This window comes from Natrix helvetica (assembly GCF_964273705.1).
Source record: "Natrix helvetica genome assembly, chromosome: 13".
In the NCBI taxonomy this organism is placed as follows: domain Eukaryota; kingdom Metazoa; phylum Chordata; class Lepidosauria; order Squamata; family Natricidae; genus Natrix; species Natrix helvetica.
In genome coordinates this window covers 16729744-16746615 of record NC_138557.1, presented here as the reverse complement: position 1 = coordinate 16746615, position 16872 = coordinate 16729744, and the positions used below count along the sequence as shown (strand labels likewise).

The 16872-nt window shown below is 51.0% G+C and overlaps 1 protein-coding gene across 2 annotated transcripts in view; it reads left to right on the top strand.

The window, feature by feature from the left end:
• Positions 1 to 2665: 2665 nt before the first annotated feature.
• The window catches only part of PRKCB (protein kinase C beta), a 236150-nt gene continuing 221943 nt past the window's right edge, over positions 2666 to 16872 (top strand). For both annotated transcript variants that reach the window (XM_081965393.1, XM_081965392.1), the window contains exons 1-2: positions 2666 to 2972; positions 4501 to 4532. In XM_081965393.1, coding sequence (XP_081821519.1) covers positions 2767 to 2972; positions 4501 to 4532 — 238 coding nt within the window. In that variant the 5' untranslated portion in view covers positions 2666 to 2766. The remainder of the gene's footprint in view (positions 2973 to 4500; positions 4533 to 16872) is intronic.

Genomic DNA, 16872 nt, shown 5'->3' with positions numbered 1-16872 from the left:
CCCACCCAGTTTTGGGACCCCGACCAAAAGGTGCCAGTCGACTCTTCCTACCCATCCCTCATTCACCTTGGCTGGCTTCAGGACTGTCTACAGGGAGGGCCCCCAAAGTTGTCCAGATGGGCCACCTGTAAAAAGGGCTGAGGCTGGCCTGTTTCACCTGGTCAAGGTGTTCTTGATCCAAAGTCTATTAAAACCTGTTAAAATCTGGGATAAAATAGCTGTGAACAAGGATAGAGTCACTGGCTTGTAAAACATCAGTCCTGAATGATCTCAGGAAGCCCTCACTTGGCTTTTGCAGAATTTGGGATTTTTCAAAGGACATATCCCTCCCCCTCTCTCTCCCCCCTCTCCCCCCCACTGTCCCCCCTCTCTCCAGCCCCAGATTGGTTGGCAGCCCCTTCACCTTTTGCAGTGTGTCGTTGCCATTAAGTTAAGGAGAGTTGCACTAGTTACGCCTGTAGTTCCAGTTTTACCAAGAACAGCCATAAATCCCTGGGAACCCCACAGCTTTCCCTTCATGCACCCCCTCAAAATCCAGGCCTCTTGTCTCTGAAGACAGAGGCTCAGTTTACGCCACAGCAAAGCCTCAGCAAGACCTCTGCCTCCTGGGAAGTACAGATGTTTGATTCCTGGCCAGATGCGTATGTGTTGACGCCCGCTGGAAGAGCCAGGAGAGATTCATTGCCCACTTGGATGGTTCACTCACGCACCATCCCGTCGTAGCAAAGGATATTTGCTGGCGAAATGATTCCCTCATTATCGCGCGCCCATCCAGATGCTGCCTCCGTTAGACAAATTGAACTGGCACCCCTGTGGTGGAAGCACCAATGACTGCCACCGATAATCATTTATATTAATTTCCACTCTATTTATTTTTAATCCACAAAGTTTATCAAGATCTATATTGGTAAGGAAGCCACACTGGTGCCCGTTTAGCAGGTGAAGAGGCAGAAGGGGCCACCAGAAAAGAGGGAGGGGGAGGAAGGAAGCTGGCTCTCCATTTTCGAAGGAAGCCAAGATGGGTTTCTCAGCCTGCTTCCCCTACGCCCCCCAGGGGTCTCGGATGGATCTCAGGTGCTCCTGACTGGCGGAGCTTTTCTGTTCTGCCACGGCCCTCACTCTTCAACAATACAAAATACCCAAACTTATATTTGGAAAGTATTTTGTACTGCTGCACTATAGAAATATATTTTTCAACAATGTGTTACTTGGAAGCTAAGGAGAGGAGAGAAAGAGGGGGGGAGATGAGAGGAAGAGAGGGAGGGAGAGAGGAGAGGGAGACCCAGAGAGAGGGGAGACAGAGAGGGGAGAGGGAAGGAGACACTTATAGAACAATGAATTTGATTTATTAATGTTGTGTAGTATCACTAGTTGCTGAGATGCTGGTCCTACACCTGGGCTGGCCAACATGGTCTCAGTCTGGAGGGAAGAGAAGAGTCCACCTGTGCTCAGCCATTGAGGCCTGGAGGAGGGGAGGCTAGGATCCTCCATCTCTGGGCAGAGCCAAGAAGGCAGCACAGGGGAGACTTGAGACTTGGCACCGGCGTTAAAGTGACCTACGGGCCCGGCCTTCATCCGGGAAGCTCCTTTTCTCTTCCTGAGTCCAAGGGAGAGATTCAACGCTGAGCTCAGGGCCCAACTCTGACAGCAGGATTGGGGGCAGCAGCTCAGCCTCTGGGCCTGAGGAAAACATTGTCCGCTGACTGGGGCTACAGCCCCCTTCAGAGGCCTTTGGCTCATCCTCCCCTCTCCTTAGTAAGGGAGGGGGGGAAAGCAAAGCAAAGAAGCTGTTGCTGGAAGGCAGCCTTTCTGCTGCCAGACTTCAGAGGCTGTGATTTATGGGCCAGAGAGTCCAGAGGCTGTGATTCATGGGCCAGAGAGTCCAGCCCTGCTTGATAAATACTTCCAGGGCTGATATGGCTGTCGTGAACCTGGGAAGAGCCTCAGGGGCCCTTGAAACAGCTACCCTGGTTTCCCTTTAGGGGGCGTCTGGCAGAGGCTTCTGGGGACCCACCTGCAAGAGACGGGCCCTGTGGCCCCTGGTTCCCAGGCTCCACAGGATGAAGAAACCAAGTGATGTGTCTTGCGCATCAAAACCAGGGGCTCATTTCATTGCAATCTTGTGGCTGCCATCTTGGTTTTCTGGCCACATCCATCCCATCCTTGGGTTCCACAGTGGGGTTCTGACCCGTATTCTGGACTCCTGGCTGCATTCACACAATAATCTGGACTCTGGGTCCTGAGTTCCGGTCCTCTCCATGCAGGATCAAATGCACACCCAGCCAGAATGCAGGATAGGGGGCTTCCTGTGCCCGACAGACGGGGCAGCCCAAAGGGACCGATGGGAAGGGGCCCCGAATGGGAAGCACTCCGTTCCTGCAGGGGCCACCGGAGCCCCGACCTCTCCTCCCCCCTCCCTTCTGCCGATGTCTCCGGGGTCTCCTTCCAAGTCGCCTCCTCCCAGCCTTCCATCTCCCCCGGCCTTTCCTTCCCCTCGGGAGGCTGAAGGGTGGCGGGGGTGGGGGTGACGCTGAGTGGCCCTGGGGGCCCCGGGGGGGCCGGGGGGCGGCGGCAGAGGCGGTCGGGGGGCGGGGCGGGGCGGGGGCGGGGCGGGGGCGGGGCGGGCGCCAGAGGCTCAGCGCTGCCTCTGCCCAGTGGCGGCCAGAGGTGTCGCCGCCGCAGCTTCAGCACCAGCGGGCGGAGCGGCGGCCGCGCCAGGCAGCTCGGCGGCATCCGTGCAGCGGCAGCGGCGGCAGGAGCGGCAGCATGGCCGAACCGGAGGCGGCGGCGGCGGCGGCGGTGGTCACGGAGCCCCCGCCTGCCCCCGGCCCGGAGGGCGAGGAGAGCCACGTCCGCTTCGCCCGCAAAGGCGCCCTCCGGCAGAAGAACGTGCACGAGGTCAAGAATCACAAGTTCACCGCCCGCTTCTTCAAGCAGCCCACCTTCTGCAGCCACTGCACCGACTTCATCTGGTGAGCAGCCCGCCGGGGGGGAGGGGGGAGAAGCTTCGCTGGCCCTCCGGTCGGGCGGCTTCGGCGCCGGCATCGCCCCCCCCCTCCTGCTCGGCTGCCTGCGCGGGGCGCCCTTGCCCCCCCCCCACGCCTCCCCTCCGGCCTCGTGGCCAAGCGGCCAAGTTTCGCTGGCCGCTTCTCAGGCCGGCTGATGGGTCGCCCCCCTCCCGCCCCCTCCCCGAGATCTGACCCGCCTCCCCAGTTAGCTGCCTTAGCGGTGCCGGGCTTTCCCCAACCTGGAGCCCTCCGAACAGGATGAGCTACATGTTCCATGGTCCGCGGCCAGCTGGCGCCCGAGGGCCGGGCTGAAAGGAGGCTGATGGGGATGGAGAGCTGCTCCAGAGAGGCCCCGTCCCATTGACAGTCTCCCCCACTTCTCTATCCCTGCAACTTTTCCCCAGGTATTGGGGGGGAGGGGGGCTTGTCCTGGGAGTCGCAATGCAAGGCGAATAAGTCCGAAGGGCTGCATTCCCATAAGCTACAGAGAGGGGCAAAGGGAGGTGTCGTGGCCAAGCATGATGGGCACCTTCACCCAATGGTTGAATTCCCACCACCGGAGAGCCAGCTCTATTTGAAATTTCCCTGCAGCCTCTTGGGCCAAGCGGGGTGCTTCAGGAGGGGGAAATGGCCCTCTATCCTGAACATCAACCCCCCCCCCCCCAACAGAACAGGGATCTTAACATGAGGAAGAAAACTCATGGCAGGGGGGAGGAGGGGGAAGGAAGAGAGATTTTTGTGTCACCAGAGGCAAGAGGGAAACATGCCAGAATATCTCTTCTTTAAGCCTGGGCCAAATCTTCTTAGCTTACCATCCTCTGTGATTTTGGGGCAAAAAAGAGAAGGTGAACAGGACTCCTTTAGCTGGGGTCTCCCCAGCATGTGCTGAGTACCCACACTTGTTACAGGAACCCTTGACCAGTGCAGGACCAATGATTCCCACAGCCAAGGGTTGATTGGAAAGCTAGTCTGTGCTGGACTATGCTGAAGTCGGCTAAGTTCCCCCTTCTTTACAAGGGTCATGGTGACTTCTCAGCCCCCTGGCAGTTCTCTCTGCCTGTCCCTTCTCAGCTCCTGCTCAGGGGGAACCAAAGAGGGTCTCCCAGCTCCTCTTCTCTGCGGTGGCTGCCCTGCTAGGGTCCATTTCCGGCCTTCCCAGGTGCTGCTTCCCAGGTGTCTCAGCAGCCCAGCCGGATGGAACTTAGACAATGGGAGTCCAGCAGGGCTGTGGGGTGCCGGGTTGGGGAAGGCTGCCATTGTCCAGCACAGCAGTTGTGCTTGGAGCTTTTGCAGAGGGACTCGAGGCCACCTTTGTGACCTCTTCCTTGGTTGTCGTCTTCCTCCGCGTCCAATGAAATGTGGCTTTTGGCTTTCTTTCTCTTCAACTGGGCCTTGTGAAAGCCTCCCCTGGAGATGCAGAAGCCACATTAAAGAGGAGCCTGTTGGCCCGTGAACGAATTCTAACCGGCTCTTCTGTCTTTTTCCTTCGCAGGGGATTTGGAAAGCAAGGCTTCCAGTGTCAGGGTGAGTTACAGGCTCGAGATGTATCTTTTTGTCTTGTGTGCGAATCCCGCGGAGGGCTCAGAACCTGTCGGCATGAAAGGGCTCTGTCCTCTGGATGTGGCCTAGCCGTAAAGGCTGCCTCGCTTTGAGAGCACAGGGTGGCTTTCAGGAGCGAGGCCTGCATCCTGCCGCATGCCGAAATCTGGTTGCGGCTGACTTAGTGTGTCCGCCACCTGGGGCTTCGCTGGGCCAGCTGGGCTGCTTGTCCAATGGGATCCTGTGGCGAGGAGGGGAGGTTCTCTGGGTGGGGGGATTTTGTCAGCCCGAGAGACTCCAAGTGAGTCCCCCTCTCTGCAGCCCACGTCTCCTACGAGCAGCTCTCGGGCTTTGTCTTCTTGGCAGTTGAAGGGCTGAGCATCTCTTTATTTGGCCTCTGGCAGGCCGAGCGCAAGAGGGCCTCCCTTTTCTGGCCAAGCGGCTCCTTCTCCCCTTCTGGAAGGGAGCACTTTCACCCCATGGGTGCTGGAGAACTGGGAGGAAGCTCGGAAAAAGCAGTCCCTTCCCCTCCCTCCCCAGCTGCCTGGCCTCTGAGCAGCAGTGGACGGCCCCCCTGTCAGCATCCAGGATGTGGGGGTGGCTGGTGAGGCTGAAGGGGAAGCGGAAGAAGCCGCCTTAACGTGAGGCTCATTTGAGGTGCTCCCCCCCCCACTGCTTCCTCTGTCTTTCTGTCAGTCATCTGGGGGCAGAAGGTGGGGGAGGAGGAGGAGGAGGAGGCAGCTGCCCCAAGGAGTTGCTTCTCATTCTGGCTTGCTTCTTCCAGGAGAAATGCATGGTTTGGTCCAGTTTGAGAGGGGGGGTCCAGGCAGAGTGGAGAGAGGGGGGGGTCCTTTGCACTTGTAGGCAAGGCTTTGGGGCTGGTGAATTGGTTGTTTCAACCCCCCCCCCATTTCCCCGTGGATGCTCAGCACTTTTTCTATGCAGAAAAAGGAGGCCACCTGAGGGGCCCATCTGGGATCCTGCCACAATTTAAATCATGTTTGTGTTTGAAATATGAAATTACAAAACTCCTCTTGTTTTAATAACATGCCGGACTGATTTGCAACCTTGTTTACTTCTTTTGAGGCTGGGGTTCTTTTCTTTTCTTTTCTTTTTTGGCCGCTGCACTGATTTGTTTGTGTGTAATGTGAATATTTTATTTTGTTAGCCAATTCTGAAAGCCGTTTGGCTGGGAGGTAAAATATGACGTGAAGGGGAAAATGGTGGGGTTTCCTGCACTTTCTTTTGTGTAAAGAAGGTGAAAGGGGTGGAATTTCACACAAGGGGAATTCTGGGTGCCAGGAATGTCCTGGTGGATTCAGACACCGTCTTCTTGGGCATGCAAACCTTCTTCCCTCTACTGTATTTACCCAGGGGAACCCCCACCCCCAAAGATGGATTGAATGCAACAGATCAAAGAAAGGCCAACTGGGTTAGGATGATAGCATCTGAGTTTGTGCTGTAGCCATTTTGCTGAGGTCCTTTGAAGGAAACATAGAAACGTAGAGCCCTAGGGCTGGAAGGGACCTTAGAGGTCTTCTAGTCCAACCCCCTGCTCAAGCAGAAGGCCCTACGCCAGGGGTTCTCAATCTTGGGAAGTTTAAGAGGTGTAGATTTCAACGGCCAGAATTCCCCAGCCAGTCAATTCTGGGAACTGAAGTCCACACATCTTCAAGTGGCCATGGTTGAGAAGCTCTGCTCTACACCATTCCTCACAAATGGCTCTGCAGTCTCTTCTTGAAATCTCCAATGATGAAGCACCCACAACTCTGGGAGGCAAACTCATTCACTGAGATCATCATAAAGGCAGGATGTAGCTTAACAGAAGATGTTCATTTCTTGATAGAATTCCTCCTTTGCCAGGATCAGTTTACTTGCAGGAGGAAGGAAGCCAGGAGACTGTTGCAATTGGATAGTAACCATTGGGTTGCTTTCCCGTCAGGAGCTCTTCCTCGGGCGCTTTTCCACCGAGGAGTCCAGATTGTCTTACTCGAGTTCTCTTAATACAGCCAAAGTCTTCACGAGATGTCTGTACAAAACTGAGTTTATTTAAGATGCTCCACAGCTGGATTTCATGGGATCCTGAAGGACCTGAAAAGGTCATTGTGCTGGAATAGCTGAATTCCGAGGATGCTTGAGAAGAAAAGGGACATCTTGAGAATGGAACGGATCTGATGGGGATTCTCACATTAGAGACGGGCCCCCTTGTTCCTGCCCTTTTTAAGGCTTCCTTGTTCTGGGTGGCTTTGATTATCCACCAGCGAGAGTGGAAGACTCGGGTGACGGGTGGCTTCGGAGGAGAGAGAAAGAACGGGCATCATTTTCTATTGTCTTTGGACAAGTAGAGCCAACCGTTGGGCGGGGGGAGAAAATAGGCACTGCTCCCCACCGTGTATAGGATCCCACCAGAGGGGGAGCAGGATTAGAAGGCCAGGAGGATGCTAAGAGGTCCCACATCTGCTTCGCACTCGTGTTTCCCTCCTGCCTGTCCTCCTTTCCCCAGCTAAGCCACCTTCTCCCAAGTCCTGCCTTGAGGCCAGTTGAGCAGCTGTTTCAGAAGGCAGATGCAAGGGGGAGGGAGCAGTCAGCACATGCAGCAACCTATGCAGTGGAGATTTTGTATGCTGCCCCCCCCTCCCCAATAGTCATTCGTCTCAGAGCACAAGTCAAGACTATTCTCCCAAATGCTGCATTTTCTGCCTGGGTTGAAATAAGGTTCTGTTCACTTCTAACTCGTAGCTCTGTGTGTGTGTGTGTGTGTGTGTGTGTGTGTGTGTGCTTGTGCAATGCACATGCTCACGTGGGATCTTGCCTTTGCCTGTAGCCGTTGATGGTCTCCAGCAGGCCAGGGGGAGTCCCTCATTTGAGAAGCTCCTCCCCAGCACATGGAGGCCTCGACTGCGTTGGCCGAGAAGAAGAGCGCTCAGAGCATCTCCCATTCAAACCCTCTTGGTCCCTGAGCCATCTCAGAGAAGTGGGGGGGGGGGGGAGAGATCATGGCCTGACTTGATAGGAGGCGGTTTCTGATGAACAGCAGTTGGTGAACTGATCAAAAGGGCCTTCGCTTCGGAAAGAGCAGAGCTGCAGGCTCTGAGGACTTGGTGATATTGATTAGGAGAAAATTAATTACAGGTGAAGCTCTCAGATACACCTTTGGGATTTGAAGATGTAATTCTTGCAGTTTTCTCTCGAGATTCAATGGCCCCTGGAACTAGAAATTTTAATATTGTAGATCTGGAGAAATTTTAATATTGGAGATCTGGAGAAATTTTAATATTGGAGATCTGGAGAAGTTTTAATATTGGAGATCTGGTTCCCAGCAAAAGACCATAAAATAAAACCACCCTGTCCAGTTTCTGCATCTCCGAGTCTTCCAGTTGCCACCTGAGAACATGGAGGTTTGGTCAGATCATGCAGTTCCAGGCCCATGACAGATCTGGAGACCCCCTTGGGATCTGGACCCCAACTTAGAAGTCTGGCTTCCCCCAGCTCTGCATGTGTAGCCTTGGCTCCCTGGCAGACTCTTTGAAGAGAGGGGAATCGGTCCTGGGCCAGGCCTCTTTGGCCTGTCTCAGCAACAGCAGTCGTGAGTGGGGGTGAGGGTAGAGGAGGGTTTTTTAGGATTCATGCCACACGTTATTTGAGGAGAAAATCCCAGTTTTCTCTCGTTCTGTTTACTCTGGCAGAGGTTGAATGTCCTCGGGATAGCAGGGCTCAGAAGCCATGTTGACCTTCGCCTCCTGGCATGGCTCCTGGCACACTCTTTCGGCCGTTTGTTCTCAAAGCTCACAGGGCAGGGAGTTCCCAAATCCTGAACTCGTGGGTGTGTGGGTTTGTGTGTTTCAATTCTAGCACAATCCCAGATGGGAAATCGGGCCTTTTGTGTTTCCAGTTGTCTTTCTTTCCTAGTGTTCTTTTGGTGCGGCATTCATGGTCGGCCATAAAGCAGAATTGATAGGCATTCAATTGGACATTGATCTGGAACTTAAAGCATGCTGCTGCCAACTTCCTTTTGCTGAAGCTTTTCTTCCTTCTCAGGAGCAGAGAAAAGCCTACAGATGGCTAGAACAGTGAAATCCCCGACAGGGCAGCAAACTCTTCAGACGTACAGGCACTTCAGAAGGCTTCTTTGCTGGATGTGAAAATGGCCTTCCTCGGTTCCCTCTTTTTTTAGCTGCTCTGCGGTGCTTGGTTCTCTAAACTCCCGCTTCCCCCTCCCCCTGCAAGACCCCTTGCCCATTTCTTGCCCATTAAACCAGCAGAGGCAGAAAGATGAGACCGTGGGGGTGGGTGGCTCTTTCCTTGCCTCTTCAGAATTTTGTATGCTATTCCGTGACATCAACCGATCGTTGCCTCTTGATCCATTCTCTGCCTCTGAACTTTTTCTTCCTTTAAGACCCCTTTCCTCTGCTTGGATAGAAGTGAGCAAATCATACATGTTTTTCCAACTGTTAATTCCTTGGTTGCCTTTCAGGGGAAATCAAGGTGCTCCAATGCACATTTTTGAGCTGTTAAGGCTGATGGTGGGTGTGTACCAATATATGCTTGATTTGAGGGTTAATCAGTGCATTTGAAGGCAGCACTAAAGGCTCCCCTACATCAGGGTTTGGCAACGGGGACTCTTCAGTGACTTTCTGGAGAAACATTAGCTCTATTCACACAGGCTGAACCTGAGTACTGTCATTTCCATTTTGAAGGTTCATACCATACATCGAACTATGTACTAACCAAATAAGCTGGAATAACACAACATGCTAAGCCATAACAAGACTAACCGAACTTAACAATAGCCATTAGCTAAGTTTGATATGTTGTGTGAAGGCATCTGCTAGCTCTTCACCTGATCTAGCTCAAGATGTTTGGTGAATCTAGCCAGGATTGGGGGTTAACAAAGGAGATGCAGACCTTCTAGGCACCAAATTGTTACTCCTGCCTGCTGGTTGTAGAGAAGTTAGCCCATTGCACAGTAAGGACATGTGTGTTCTTGGAAGAGAGCGTGTATTCACAGACCTTCCATCTTCCAGCCAAACGTATTGGTTGGTTTTATACATAACATCCAACTGTAGTTTGTTGATTTGGTTGGCTTCATACAACATACTAACCCAGAAGATAATACTCCTCCATTTGGTTTGCTATGATTCGTAAAACTGGTCCTTGTGAAGATGAAGGCATCCTGGGCTTGTCTCAATATCAGAAAGTTGTGGGTTGCAAAGGTTCTGGCCGAGAAGAGAGCTCTTGTGCTGCAGGAACATCTCTGGTATTGTTTTTAGCAGTTCTGAAACAAGCAGTGTTGGTCAGTTATTCTGCGTTGTCACTTTGTCAATTGGTCAATGTTGCTAGGTCAGAAGTAACTTTGGGCGTTCCAAGAAAGAACTGCAATTGAACTGTGCCTTCATCCTTCTTTACTGCAGATCCACTCAGATCTCTCCCTCCAAGACCAAGAGATCTAGGCATTCTCAGTCATTTTCCTTAAACCTCAGTGGCACAGTGGTTAGAGTAAAGTACCGCAGGCTGCTTCTGCTGACTGCGGGCTGCCTGTTATTTGGCAGTTCAAATCCCACCAGGCTCAAGATTGACTCAGCCTTCTGTCCTTCCGAGGTGGGTAAAATGAGGACCCAGTTTGTTGCGGGCAAGAGGTTGACTCTGTAAATTGCTTAGAGAGAGCTGTAAAAGCACCGTGAAGTGGTATATAAGTCTAAGTGCTATTGCTATTGGTAATGGAGGAAGATAATCAGTTTTTGTTCAAGAGATGAGGAGGAAGTGAATGGGACTGTGTGCAGCCATTAGGCTATTTTTTCTTTCTTGGAACCGCAAGGGGAACTAAGACTCTCTGGTAGAGAACACACGGCACCACTTCTGGGAGGTCACACAAGACTTAGACTAGCTTTATTGTCCCTTGGAATGCACACTAATCAGCATACATTAAAATGAAATTTAATTGCATACAGCTCTCAAAGGGTCTCCACCTCTAATATACACTACGTTAGCAGGACAGGATAAATAAATAAATACAAAATTATAAACGTATCCACACATATTATATGACATGGAGAAACAACACAGGCTAGTTCGGATGTATACGTGTACATGGGGAGATGAACGAATCTTGTGAGTTTACCAGAGGGATGGCGTAGGGAACAAAGCTGTTACAGAATTAGGTAGTCCTGCTAGAAATCCGTGGAAACCTCGTCCTAGAGGGGAGCAATAGAAACAGACTGTGGAGGGGGAGTGGGGTGGGGGGTCTCTGACAATGCTTTGAGCTCTAAGCGCATAGCACATAGACCAACCTGGTATAACCCTTTATAGTATGAAGCACAGTGGTGTCATAACCATAGTCTAAAGTTACAGGCAGAGTAAGTGATGATCTAACCTATTGCTCCCACCCAGAGAGTTTCTGTTCTTGTGGGGATAACTGACCTACCGAGGAGCCGTTCAACCTTGGGTCACCACGAAGAAGTGACTTTCGCTCCAGTGTTGGGGTCAGCCGGAGGCCACAGATTATCCAGCTGTCTGGAAAGACAGCATGTGGGTTCTTGAACTGGGTCTGGAGAGTGAAATGTTGTGGAGTAGGAAACTGCTCAAAGTCTGTCTTGCCACCTTTGCAAGAACCACACTTATCCTGATCATTGCAACTCGTGAGAACCCCATGGGCCACCTAAGAGGAGGAGACACACGATCTGCGGATCTTACCACTGCAGCTTTTTCTTCCTCTGGGCTGTTAGCTGAATTTTCCTTCAGAGCACCAGGCGTAGAGTAAGAGGAGACCCTCCTGGGATAGAGGTTGAGCAGTCACTTAGACCTCAGGATGTGCCGTTCCTTTTCTAACCCCTTAATTCATTGTCCCGAAAAGCATCAGATCTTGATGGCAGGTTAGAAGAAAGCCTCAATGAACCTAGTCCACTAGCTAGTTAGTTCTCCCGGAATGCTCATTTTGTTGGTCTTGGCAGTTTGACAGCCCCGTTTTTGCTAATATGTAACGTCTTCAGTTTTTGACACAGTTGGTTTCCAGGAGAAGGGGGGGAAATCCACCCAAACATTTCTCCTTGGCAAGATCCTCTCCCGCCCACCACGAATGAGGCAGGATTTTTCATGTAGCTCCAGGCAGCAGGAAGAGGACGTCCGCTTTGCTGTGACTAGCCAGTTAGGTCCAGGGTGTTCAGCCCTACGGCCAGGCTTCCTACACCCCTAAAACCCAGGATCGAAGCAATTGCAGTGCTCATGCAACATGTTCTGTCCAAAGGGTTACGGTGTTCTTACTTTGCCCAACTTGCTAAGACGTTGGCTGTGATCCCCCCCCAGCCAGATACTCTCTGGCTGCACTTAATCATGGGGACCCAGACACTAAATTCAGGCTTTGGTTGTATCTGCGGTTGGTGCTGTCATATTGTCATCATCATCATCACCACCACCACCACCATCTTCATTGTGCATATGCTACCAGACTCCCAACAATTCTGGCCAATTTAGAAATGGTTAAAAGCATTTAAAAAACAAAGTTAAACAATAAAATGGCAGAAACGACTGACCTGATCAGAACAAAGAAGAAAAGGCGCTTCCAAAGACTGAGGCGAAGAGCCAGTTCTTCAAGGCCCTCCAAAGCTCCCGTAGGGTGGGGTCCATTTGGATCTCAGGGGAGGGAAAACTCATTCTGGCCAAGAATTCACTAAAACACCTGAGCCAGTAATTAGCCTTGTACCTGTTCAGCTCAATTGCTCTTAGAAACTAACCCACTTTGCAAGCCCTAATTAATTGACACAAAAAGCCACCAGTGCCCTTGTTCCATCTCTCAGTGTGTGAGAGAGCCCTAACTCTCCATGGGCCTGGCTGTATTCCTTGTTTTGCAGTTGCAAAGCATTTCCCCTTTGCTTGCCATGTTGGTTCCCTCAATAAGCTCTTAACGAAATAACAGAGTTGGAAGGACCTTGGAGGTCTTCTTCTAGCCCAGCTCCCTGCTCAAGAAGGAGACCCTATCCAGGGGTGTCAAACTGGCAGCCCGTGAGCTGGATGCACCACACATAGGCCTTGCCCACCCCAGCTCCACAAAGGCAAAAAAGTCGGAATACATCACGTGAGGTGATTGAGTTTGACACCCGTTCCCTATATCATTTCAGATTAATAGTTGTCCAATTGTTTCTTAAAAACCTCCAGTGATGGAGACCCACAGCTTCTGAAGGCAAGCCATTCCACTGGTTAACGGTTCTCATGGTCAGGAAGTTTCTCCTTAGTTCTAGGTTGCTTCTCTCCTTGGTTAGTTTGCATCCATTGTTTCTTGTCTTGCCTTCAGGTGCTTTGGAAAATAGGTTGACCTCCTCATCTTTGTGGTAGGCCCTCAAATATTGGAAGACTGCTATCACGTCACCCCTGGTCCTTCTTTTCTCTAGACTGGCCATACCCAATTCCTGCAACCGTTCTTCATATGTTTTAGTCTCCAGACCCTCAATCGTCTTAGTTGCTCTTCTCTGCACTCTTGATTTTCTCCAGTGGGGTTTTCCCTTCCCCCTCTTGAATTTGGGGTGATTGCAGTTACGGATTGCTGAACATCTTTCAAGTGTGGAGCAAAAATAGTGGTGGGACCTGTCCAATCTTCAAGTCCTCCTTGCCAAGCCAGGCTTCCCTTGTGGTGCTGCCCCCAGGGTAGCATTTGCCTCTTGAGCAGTCACCACCCCCCCTTGTTGCCTCATGTTTAACTGGATCCCTTTCACCTGGACTACTGCCAAACCACCTTGCTCTCATCCTAGACTTGGGCCGTATATTTTTCCTACCCAGATGAGGAACTGCAGATTTCTTCCTGCTCAGTTTCTTCCTCTCATGCATTTCAGCTCAAGTCTGCCTGGATTTTCTCCAACTTTTCTTCTAAGTATGAGCTGCTCTCCCCTCCTGTCTCAGAGATTCTGGGGAGCGGTTTGGCAGGCCGTTCTTCCCTCAGTGGCTGAGGATGTAATCCATCTGCCTTCGGGAGACCTGCATTCATTTAAGTGCCCTCTGAGCTTCTCCTTCTCTTTCCTCCACTGCTCTTCTCTCCTTTCCTCCATGCCCCGAGAAAGACCAGCCAGAGTCCTGTGGTGGTTTCTGAGATGGAAAGCAGGAGTTGCAAAGTTCCTCCTTCTCATTGTCAGTTATTGCTGATTCATCAGGGACATCCATGTGTGTGCGTGTGAGAGAGGGGGGGGGGTTGGTCAGAACTGCTTGACCAAAGCCATGTCCCTTTTTAAAGCATTTTGCAATGCACACAACAAAGATGTGGGGCTTTGAATGCATGGATGTAATCGCCATTTTGACTACTTACCAGCCAAAGCTGCTGTGAAGCCCCACTTTCTCCCCATAGGGCTCCTACACCTTTTGGGGGCTTTTTAAAAAATACCCTACTCAAGAACACCTTGTTATTGTTTTGGGTGTGTCGCCCAAACCTCAGCTCATTCTGAGCTTTAACCTGTCACTGATCTTGAGATTGCCTTGGCTCTCCTTCTTTCCTGAATCTCTCTCTCTCTCTCTCTCTCTCTCTCTCTCTCTCTCTCTCTCTCTCTCTCTCTCTCTCTCTCTCTCTCTCTCTCTGTGTGTATCTGCCACAGCTCCTTTAGAGATTTCCTGTTTTCCTTTAGCCCTCACTATCTTATTCCAAGGACTAACCCTAACTTCCCATTCAGGGTAAGGGCTTGACTTACCCTTCCTCAGAAGTCATTGGAACCCACTCTTCTGAAGCCCATAAGGCAGGTCTGACTCTGAGGGCTCCTTGGTGCTCTCTGAGCTTGGTGGTTTTCTTGCAGACATTTCGTTACCCAAACTAGGTAACATCATCAGGCTAGTAAGGAGTGCTGTTTGCGATCAGTGTTGATTCTAGTGGGTCGCCCTATCAGTGTTGGTGGGGGGAGGTCCTAGATTCTTTGGTTGGATCTCTAAGAAGAATCTCTTAAGAAGACCACCCCCACCAATACAGAGAGGCAAGCCACTAGAACAGGGATGTCAAACTCATGTCGTCAAGTGACATTTTGGAACTCCCCCCTCTGTGCTAAACTGGGTGGGGCGGGGCCAGCATGTGACACATTCGCAGGCCGCGGGTTTGACACCCCACAGTCCTCCTCCTCCTCCCTGTAACTCCCCCTCCCTTCTAGCACTGATGATGTTACCTAGTTTGGATAATGAAGTGTATACAAGAAAATAAGCAACCCCCGAGAGCTCCAAAGAACTCTCATGTCAACCCTGAACTACGAATATTTTCCTTTATTAGGTCTGACTCTTCTTGATTCCTTCTCCCCTAAGACATCACAAATTCATGGAGAGCATGGCCTTCAAGTGCCACCTTCTTCCCCCTTTTTTTACTGAAGGACCTGGTCCTCCCTGGGCATGAACCACAGGGCCCCTGTTACCTTTAGGGAGCCACTTCAACTTGGCTTAGACTTCAGTCAGGTCAATTCAGGCCATCCAGATGTAGACCGTCAAGAGGTCTCCAGGCTGCAGCCTCTGAATCCACCTTTCTGGCTTAAATCCTCCTCCAATCGCAGTGGCCAAATTTAGTGGCGTGATGGTTTCCTGCCCTTTTGAATTAAAGAACTTAAAATAAACGTAACACAATTGAGAAAACAGAACATGAAGGCCAAACCACCCACACGTAACCTTGGAAGAAAACCTGAATCCCAGCTGCTCATCTGCCCCTGGCGTGAATTCCTTTCCTTTCTGCAGAGGAAAGGGTTCAGTGGATTGTGGTCCTGTTGCCTTATGGGTAGTCCTTGACCTACGACGACAGTTGATCCCAAAATTTCCATTGCTAATCAAGGCAGTTATTAAGTGAGCCACACCCCATTGCGCAATCTCTCCTGCCACGGTTGTTAAGTGAATCCCTGCAGCTGTTAAATGAATCATACAGTTGTGAAGTGAATCATTGACTTTACTTGTCAGAAAGCGGCTGGGAAGGTCACAAATGGAGGCCATGCGATCCCAACATACCGCAACCTTCCTAAATACGTGTCGGTTGCCAGGCAACTGAATTTTGACCATGCGATGTGGGGATGCGGCAACGGTTGTAAGTTTGAGAGCCAGTCATAAATCACTTTTTCCAGTGCCTTTGTAATTTGGATTGGTCATTAAGCAGATGATTAGAAGTTGAGGACCTTGGCAACTTTAAGACTTGTGGACTTCAACTCCCAGAGCAAAGCTGGATGAGGATTTCTGGGAGTTGAAGTCCACAAGTCTTAAAGTCGCCAAGCCTGGAGACCCTGGTTCAGTGGTGGGTTATGGCCAGTATGCCCCAGTACGGGCGTACTGGTGCCTGCTGGGAGCACCAAGTACCCTTCCGGTACGGTGCTTCAGAGGATCCACCTGCCGAGCTTACCTGTATTTGACCCAACCGGGCCATTTGCACACACGCATGCAGCTTACGGCACGTGCGCAACTCCGCCGAGCAGTTGGAGCGTCACGGGGCAGTGGTGCACATGCGTGCACAATGCGCGTGCATGTGGTGGACTCCCGGCCCCGTCCAGCGTACCAGTTGCAACAGGATCCGGAACCCACCACTGCCCTGGTTGAGATGTAGATACTGACCGTCAGTAATAAAGCTTGTTTTCCAAATGAGATTGATCAGGATAGAATCTACATTTAGGTTTAGCACAAGTGGTTTGTGATCTGCCAGCAGAAACCTTAAGTGAGTTAAGTGAGATTCCTTGGAAGAACTAAAAGAAAGTGGGGAGTGGGATCAGATTTTCCCCCCTGGTATCAAAAACATAGATTTAATCCACACATCACAAGATGTAACATGGTTTTATGGTTTTGGCTTAGCATGAAGTATAAGCCTATCCAATGATTTCTTGAACGAAGTATTTAAAAAGCCCGATTTAGTATCACACATGAAAATGCTTGCCACAGTAGCCAATGGCTCATGAAATTTTAGCTTATTAAATTGAATTGTGCACAATATCAATAGTCCTTAGACTTTTATACCGCTTTACAGGGCTTTCCAGCCCTCTCTAAGCAATTTACAGAGTCAGCCTTTTGCCCTCAACAATCTGGGTCCTTATTTTACCCACCTCGGAAGGACGGAAGGATGAGTCAACCTTGAGCCTGGTGAGATTTGAATTCCCAAATTGCAGGCAGCCGGCAGGCAGCAGAAGTCGTCCTGCAGTACTGCACTCGAACCACTGTGCCACAAGCTGCATTTAATCTACGCACGCTGTGTTCATTTCCATATTGCTTTCTCCTCAATGTAGACGGAGAAACAAGCAACGTGGACTGGATACACCCAAACACAGTTACTTTGTGTTGCATCCAACAGGCCAGGATTTGTAAGCCAGTCAGAATTTCTTAGGACTGGGAACAGCGGAAGCAGAGATGGAGC